This window comes from Aphis gossypii, chromosome 1 (genome assembly GCF_020184175.1).
Source record: "Aphis gossypii isolate Hap1 chromosome 1, ASM2018417v2, whole genome shotgun sequence".
NCBI classification, from domain to species: domain Eukaryota; kingdom Metazoa; phylum Arthropoda; class Insecta; order Hemiptera; family Aphididae; genus Aphis; species Aphis gossypii.
This window is the reverse complement of record NC_065530.1, coordinates 55,514,159-55,523,492: the sequence shown is the minus strand read 5'-3', so window position 1 is coordinate 55,523,492 and position 9,334 is coordinate 55,514,159. Positions and strand designations below refer to the sequence as shown.

Genomic DNA, 9,334 nt, shown 5'->3' with positions numbered 1-9,334 from the left:
TAAATATTATAAAAACATTTGTTCCAATGTTATCTTGTGCGAATTACAATTGTGCCAATGACAATTTGTTCCAAAATTATATTGGAACAAAAGTTTTTTGGGACAAATGTCTATTGGAGCGAATAATTGTGGAACATAAAATACAGTCCCATAAATTTATAATAGAGTTCAATGATTGGTTATGCCACGAAAACGGTATTCAATTTGTTATCATTAAACCCCACAAACCAGTTAGAATTTTATCAATTCTGTGATAAAATTATTAAAATTATTTAGTTCATATTTTTTATTTTTTATAGTTTAATCAAATTTAAATATTAATTTAGGTTTAATATTAATTACTACATTGAAAAATAATAATATATTTTTATTTTGCTATAATAAATAAAAACTAATAAGTTGTGCTTAGTTGTGGACAAAATATGAATTTAAAAACACTTCTATAGTTTTTATATTATACACATTAAGTGTTAAATAATATAATGGCTACTGCTCGACAAATATTACAACAAGAAATATTCGATCAATGTGATCAAAAACTTTTGGCATTTGTTGGTGTTAGTAATGATTCAAAAAAAAAGAAATTTGGATACTTGTGTCTATCAGACACCAAGGAACCACCTTCAAATATATATATTCATCAGGTATGCAATCATTTATTTATTGCTAATGATACAATTTTACAAATTATACATTTTTTCAAACAAAAAATTGAAAAGTCACCAATGTACAATAGTTGTTGAGGTTATACATTACTATTGAATAAGTAACTATAATTTATGTGTTAAATTTGAATTTAATGATAAATTATTGTATACCAACTATAATTCTGAGCAGATATTGTCTATTATCCTATTTTCTAAGATTATTTATTAGGTATATAATATTTCTATTTCCATTAATATCCAATTTGAATATATTTATCTATGTATTAGGTTCAACGTATTATCAAAAACAAAAAAATTCTTTTAGGTGTATTATAATTAAAATTAAATTAAAACTGGTGTTATTGAACCTTAAGGAATAATAAATTGTATCCATTTTTACTATGTAATAATTTATTGAATTTTGCTATTCTAATAGAAAACAAAATATGTATCTCAAATGGAACTAAAATTCCCTAATTTATTTTTGTTTGTTCTAATTATTTGGGAAGTACTGAAAATTATTTACGTTTCAAGTTTCTAAGTACTAATTAACTACCAAAAAAGAACTTGAATTCGTTGATTGAAGCATATTACTGATTCAAAATATGATGACAAACACTAAAGAAACTAAAACATGAATTGTAAAACCTATGCATTTATTTTGTATTTTTCTAAATTAAAAATAAAAATGTATTATTACAAATATTAATATATATGTATGTATATTAAAATTAATTGTATTTGATCAAGATTTAATGGTCAACGAAAACATTATAAATTTAAATTTGAAGGTAAAAATTTGTATACAGATTACAGACAATACAGTGGTTATAAAATATAAACACTTGTAATTTCTTTGAGGAGTATTAGTATTTATATTTTATACAAATATATTATGTGTTATATACACTAAAATATTAAGTTAAACTTAAACTTTATAGAATAAATGTATAAAATTGTTTTGTATATTATCTAACAATTTTGCATCATAATATTACAAACCTATTTTCTATTTTTCAGATAAAATTTGATAATAAAGTTGTGAAAAAAAAAAGAATATGGTCATTGAATGAATTAATTACTGTTGATGGCAAGACTTCATCTCAGGTACCTACTCTATATTTTTTTATTTTTAATATAATGTATTTATTTTTATTTTTATAGGATTGTTTAGAAATAGAACTGACATTGGATAAACCATATAAATGGGTAGCAACTAATAATCAAGAGCGTAAAATATTTTTGATTTCTTTGTGGAAGGTATAATAAAATTTATGTTTTATAATTAATAAATATGATTCTTGATAATTATTAAGGTTTGTTTATTATTTTAGCAATGTGCAAGCTATGTATTTGACAAAAAACCTGAATTCAAAAATTTGCCTCTTGACTGGACATCTGGTGATTTAGTTGTTCTACCAGCTGATCGTAAATCAAAACTTTCTTTAGGTATGCATTATTATCAAAACATATTTTAATATTTTGCTAGTATTTTATTAACTTTTTATTGTTTAGCTGTATCACCTATTATAAGCGCAGAAGATTTTCAACCTTTATCAGAAAAAGAAGAACAAGATTTAGAATTATTAATGAAAGAATGTGGATTTGCTGCCAAGGATGCTAAAGCATTTACAGATATGTTGGCCACTCAATTAATGGCTCTAGATGGTGTAAGTAATTAGTTATTTCTAATTAGCATAATAATAAATTTGAGTAATACCTTATCAAACTTTGGTGAACTGCTTTAAAATGGTATGGGTCTTTGGTAAAAAATCATAATTTTAAAGAAACATTAAAAAACAGATATATTTGTAAATATTTATAGTAATTGTAATTTCTATTAATATGTTAAATGTTTATTTTGTTCTATGCCCAGTCATGAAAATTATTGAATAAAATATTTTTTAGTTATAAAATTTAATTATTTTAAAATATAGGAAAATGTACAAAGTGTTCTTGCCTCAGAACCACAAGTTACAAAATTAATGGATCAATTAGAAACTGCTATTCAAGAAATTGAGAAGGTAGAATCAGCTTTAGACATGTATGATGAAACCTTAAGACATGTGCGTGATACTATTGATAAGATGGATCAGAAAAATGCTAATATCCAAACAGCTAATAAAAATAATGAAAAATTACTTAATGAACTACAAAAAGTAATTGTAAGTACTAATGAATCACTTTGATCCAAACACATTTTTGAAAATAAATATTTAATTAATAGCATCAATTAGAGCTGTCTCCAAAGCATCAATTAGCATTAACAGATGCTGATTTAACTACATCAACTGGATTACGAGATGCTATTGAGGCTGCAAAAGAATTACAAGCAGTTATGAATGCACAAATTCATCCAGCATTAGTTCGGTTAAAAGCAATACAAGAACAAAGAAGACGATTTGAAAAATGGAAAGCAAAATTTTCTCAGATTCTCTCTAGACATCTTAATAATTTGTTTATTCATATGGTATGTTTGAAAATAAACAATTATTACATATATTATACACGTATATGTTATATTTGGGGTAATCGGGTAAAAAAAAACAAGCCAACTTGTTAATACATTTAAGAGGACGCTACATCCACATGTGTTATCTCTGTCTTATAAAATATATAATATGTGAAGTAGCAAAAACTGTTTAGTGCAGGAAACGACCAAGAAGTTATATTAACAAAAAAAAATATTTATGTTTGAAAAACAAAAATTATCTTGAAACAATAAAAACATTTTTTGTAGTTCCTATATTAAAAAAATAAATACAATATTTCACATCCTAAGTTCTTCTTTTTATGTTATGAAAATTTTGTTTCTTAGTAAGTTATGACTGTATTCTTCTCAGTTCTTTTCTGAAACAGTTTTTGCTATCTTTAAACATTTGTTAGACGCAGACAACACAATATTATGTTGGTCTAGCGTCCTCTTAATAAATTTAAATAGTCACATTCATGTATACTATGTATAAAGTGCAGTGTAATATAATATAATATAATATTTTTTATAATCATTGATGGGTAATTAAACGGATTAGGTTAGAATGGTTTATCTCTTTAGATTTAGTAATTTATAAGGATTTTAATTGTTACCATGGTCCATTAAATAATGTGGTTTTGTCATTGAGGTATTATTCAAAAGTGCTGAGTGTGTGGCGGCAAAACAGAAGGCACTTTACACTCGGTTCAGTTTAAATTCATACCCACACGTGTTGTCTTGGTCTTGCAAACGTACAATATAACAAATTTTATGTTCACAAAAATTTATTTTACTGTTATTTTTAAAATTAGTGTGAATTCATTTATTATAACATTTAAAAGTAAAATGATTATATAACCTTATATCTAGGAGGTTTTTATCAATATTTCAATATTAAAACAAGTAATGATTATTATACAATCGTGTATATATAATATATTCTTTTAATTTTTAGGGAAATGATATTGGAGAAACAAAAAGAAATTCAAACAATGAATTAACCATCATGAAACATACTTCATTGCATCGAGAACTTGCCGCTTATACAGAACTCATGCATTGGTGTAAAGCAATGGATCGAAAATCATTTATGGCGCTTAATAAAGTTTATACATCATCTTTATCTAAACTTTATGAAAGAGATATAAAATTATTTTTAGAAGATGCAAAATTACGTATAAATGCTGGTAATATAAAATTAATAATTTAATTAACATTCACAAATAATTAGTTACCTTAATTTATTATTTAATATTTTGATTAATATTTATTTTTTTGACTTTAATTTAATTTTTGTATAACTTATTATTTAGTGTACTTTATTCTTAAAGTAAGTATTAACTTCAAGTATAATTTAAAAAATGTATTAAAAAATTAATTATGTTATATATTATGTATTTCAACTATTGATAATTTAAATTCTATAGTTTTTTTTTTTAGGAAAATAAATAAATTAAGTAGCTATTTTATAGTGTTTGAAAAACTTGTTAGTATGATAAAATTGCATCCTATTTAATATATTGTATTGCTATTTTGATCTTAGGTCATTTATCTAATTCTAAAGAAGATATTAGGAAGTCAACTGGTCCACCATCAGATTGGTTATTAGGTGTAGATAAAGAATTTTGGGCTCAAGAAAGTGATACACAAGAACGACAAAGATTCGACCAAGTTTTGGAAGCAGTTCTCTCTGAACTTGAACCAATTTGTTTATCTGAACAAAATTTTTGTGTTTCATTTTTTCAATTGGATATACTCAGCCCTACCACCAAAGTATATAATTGATGATACTGTTACAATTTAATTTTACTAAATAATAAATATAAACAATTGAGTTGGACTTTTCATTTTAAACAATTTGAATTAAATTTTGAGGTGTTTGATTAAACTTGTTAAGTTAACTAGAGTATTTTTAAAATAATATGGAATGAAACTAGAATATTGTTTAATTAAATTAAATTAAATTAAATTAATGTTGTAATATATATTTGTCTATATTAAATTAACTAAACAATTAAAATGCATATTATTTAAGAATTTTTGTTCAAATTTAAATTTAATTTATCATTATTACTAGAACATCTGTAAAAATATCGACAAAACTAAATATTTTAAGATATCTTACCATGTGTTTCAAGCTATATATAAATTACATTTTTATATATTAGTATTCTTTAATTATGATATTAATACTTTCGTACTTACCTAGAATACTCAAACAACCTTGGATGGAGTAGATGTAAAATCAAACCAAGAAATATTACCATCTTTACCAAAAACTAAAATTGAAAAAAAAATAAATGAAGAAGTTAGAAAAATGATGGGTGAAATTTTTGCTTGTATAGAACCTGAGTTAATTGGATTCATACAATATCACGAAAGAATGGATAGCACGTAACTATGATATTATTTTTGTTTTAATTATTAAATGTAATTGAAATGAAAAATAAATACAATGAATATTATTAATATTATTTTAGTTATTCAATGGCTGTTTTAGTAAGATTAGGTCGTCATGTTATGTCTGCTAATGATACTGGTTCCTTTTTAAGTATGACCTATGGATCTGCATTAGTTCATGTAAAAAGAAATTATGATAAACTCATGCATGCACACTTAAAATCAATTCAAGACGTAAGAATTATTAAAAAGTCTAAATGTGGTATACTTCCCTTTGTTGCTAACTTTGAGGTAATTGCAATATTATTTATGATTTTTGTTGATAATTTGACTTATATTAAAGTATCTGTATAATTATATTTATTGTTGTAGTATTTTGCTAAAACAGCCGAACAAATATTTAAAGAAACTGAACGTCGAACTGATTTAGATAAATGGTATGTTAAACTCTTAAATATGATGTTTGAAACTATTCATTCAATTGCCAGTGAACATCCTAAGACTCCTGCTGAAGTTATTAGAATGGGTAAGACCTATAAAAAATTTAAACTTAATTAATATAGTATATAATAGTTCATTTGTGGGTTTAGAGAATTTTCATCATTTGTATGCATTGCTGTCTCAATTAAAAATTGGTATATTAGATCAATTCAGAAAAGATGCAAAACAAAAGTATAGTGAAGCATTAAGTGCTTACGTAACACGTTACTTTGGTAGACCTCTCGAAAAACTGAATGCAAGTATAATTAGTTAATAGTTTATACTTTATAGTATAAACTTAAAATTATATAAAGTTTATTTTGTATTTGTATTGTTGATCATTTTTAAAATTTTAACATTGTTTTTTGTTTAGTTATTCTTTGAAGGCGTGGAAGCTAAGGTAGCACAAGGTATTAAAGAATCAGAAGTTGGTTATCAAGTGGCTTTCAGTAAACAAGAATTAAGGAAAGTAACTAAGGAGTATTATGGACGAGAAGTGAAAAAAGGCTTAGATCATTTGTATAAAAAAGTAGAAAAACACCTTTGTGAAGAAGAAAATTTACTACAAGTAATAATTATTAATTGTTATTATTTCTGTACTATCTATGTAATTATGTGTGATTCACTATACCCTATTATTTATTTTTGAATTTGCATTAACATTTTAATAAAATATAATATATATATATTATTTTATGCTTTAACTATATTTTATACTGATAATTGATAAATATGCCCAAAACATCAAAGTTTGTTTTTCTTTTATTAATAAAACTAACAACAAACATATTTTGATCTAAATAATATTATAATTTTTTTTCAGGTGGTTTGGAGAGCTATGCAAGAAGAATTCATTCAACAATATAAATATATTGAAGACTTAATTCAAAGGTGCTATCCTGGTTCCATGATTTCATTGGAATTTTCTATTGAAGATCTATTACAGTATTTTTCTGAAATTGCTAGATCCCATTAGAATATAATCAAACATAATAATATACTTTAACATGTATAAATTGGTAATCCATTGTATTATTATCTTATAAACTTAAATTTTACCATATTTATATTTTTATTTTATAAATAATTAATTAAATAATTATGATTTGAATTTTTAGATGACATTTAAATATTGTTATGTTATGTTTAGAAGCCTTGTTTTTTTATATACAATTCAAAATGTAACTTATAATTTAAAAATTATTTGTTTATAATTATTAAAAACTATATATTTATTATTCATATTTTATTTGTAGCAAAAACAATATTACTGGTTGTAAGTATGGCATATGATACAAACGTAGGCATGCACAGCATTTTTTATCTGACGCAAGCACGCAGCACATAAATATTAACCTTCCCGACAGACTGAACAATAAGCAGCCAACGTATTTTCCTCATATCGTATGGCATAGACAAAACTCGTAAAAGGTGTAGAAGGTAAAAATTATGTACTCCTAACTCATATATCATTCTATAATTTATTATAAAAATAAAATGTCGTTAGGATTAGCACATAGACATAGGTATGAACAATTCCGTTATTTGGGCCCCTAATGGATTATGTTTAAATTGTTGTCCCTGTGTGTATGTGCCCGTCGAAGTCGTCGAACACGTGAGGATGGTAAACGCAAATGGACATTTTGTACCTACTTTGTTGTATGACGTATATGTACTATTTATTGTTTGATTTACATACTGTGACATTTTGTAGGGTAATAAATAGGTAAATTGGTAAGTTTTACAAACCAAAAAAAAAAAAAAAAAATGAAATATTATTACGGTATATTTCTACTTTACCGGGCAGCTGGCACCCTAAATGTACAGCCATTAGAAGTGGGTCATTATTTGTAATTGTTGCACTTTTTTTTTTAAACTTCTTAAGGTGGTTTTATACAACGAGCAACGAGTGATTAGTTTTTGATTTATAACCATGTAAAAAAATCCAAATAATAACCCAAAATTTACCTGAGTAGAGCTGTATCATTTGGGTGCGAGAAATTAATCGATCGTTTAGGGGAATTTATAAATGATTGAATAATAGGGAAGTAACATATAAATATATAATAAATACGATCATACTAAATATGCATTAAGCTCAATATATGCAAAAACATGCAAAATAAAAATAATACCATCTTTATCACAATAATATAAATCGTGGACATTATTCATTTAAATTTTAAATTTCATTTGTACGTAGCAAAAAAAAAATGCTGTTGCATACAAATCCTAGCCCTGGTGGTAACTATTTTAAAATGTTAAAACCAATTTACAAATATAGATATTAGATAGGGAACAATAATTTTTTTAGATTGCAATAAGACGGAGACAAAGTTTATCCATAGTATATGATCCTTAGATATGATCTAAGGTTTTTATGTTCTGATCATATCTAATCTAATCAGATACTGAATGATGACATTTATTTTGATGATAAACGCAGTATAATATTATATACAAGAATACAAGAATATAGAATAGTTATAATACTAACTAGGTATTTAGTCTTTACGTTAAAGTTGTCAGGAGAGTTTCTATAAAATTAAACGAAAATTTTCAATTTCTAATAAATATATAATATCTTATACATTTTTAATAAAATGGATACTAAAGTTGAAGCCAAAATCGATTCTATAAGAAATAACGAAATTATAGTAATTGAAAATTATAAATTTTGCCGATCAAATGTTTTAAATAATAATACAGTACATTTTCGGTGCGCAAATAAAAAATATGGATCTAGTGTATTAATGTCACTAAATAAGTTTTATATTATTAAATTTAATAATACATCTCATAATCATCCTGCCTGTACTCCGAAGACTTTAGCATTGAATCAAGTGAAAAGTGCTGTAAAAAGAAAAGCAGATACAGATTTAAACTCAAATCCAGGTAAAATTTTACGATAAAATTAAACTTTACTCTCGAAGTCTCGAAACCTGAAGACGAAATTTTGTATTCCGATTCATCATATATTATAGGCAGTGTATATTATATCGTATCAGAAAACGTAATTTTCCTACTTTGCCTCATACCATAGACGAAGCGTATAAATAGCTTTTTTAAATTCAAAAAAATATTATTGCTTTTAATGATGAACAGTTTTGTTTTGTTAATCAAGAAAAAAATATGATAATAATAAAATGCTCAACTAATCTTAAATTATTATGAGATTCTGAATATGTATTTGGTGATGATACTTTTTCTTACTCCCCAAAACATTTTGTTAAGTTATAAACACTTCATGTATACAAGCAAAAGATTTATGTACCCGTTGCATTTTGTTTTTTATAATCTAAAGCTACTGAACAATACGAATTAATGTGGATGA

General features: G+C 24.5%; 1 protein-coding gene across 2 annotated transcripts; it reads left to right on the top strand.

The window, feature by feature from the left end:
• The first annotated feature begins 288 nt into the window (after nt 1–288).
• Nucleotides 289–7,773, top strand: LOC114125231 (exocyst complex component 1). Of its 2 annotated transcripts, XM_027988789.2 has the most exons (15): nt 295–644; nt 1,668–1,754; nt 1,812–1,907; nt 1,982–2,096; nt 2,163–2,317; nt 2,585–2,812; nt 2,875–3,117; nt 4,076–4,307; nt 4,664–4,893; nt 5,330–5,514; nt 5,601–5,811; nt 5,893–6,046; nt 6,111–6,256; nt 6,374–6,568; nt 6,824–7,773. In XM_027988789.2, exons 1-15 carry the CDS (start codon nt 483–485, stop codon nt 6,974–6,976), a joined length of 2,592 nt encoding a protein of 863 aa, XP_027844590.2. In that variant the 5' UTR covers nt 295–482; the 3' UTR covers nt 6,977–7,773. The 2 variants fall into 2 exon arrangements, with proteins under 2 accessions (XP_050053093.1, XP_027844590.2); XM_050197136.1 differs by lacking the exons at nt 6,374–6,568; nt 6,824–7,773 and having other exon boundaries at nt 289–644; nt 6,094–6,241.
• Nucleotides 7,774–9,334: the final 1,561 nt, after the last annotated feature.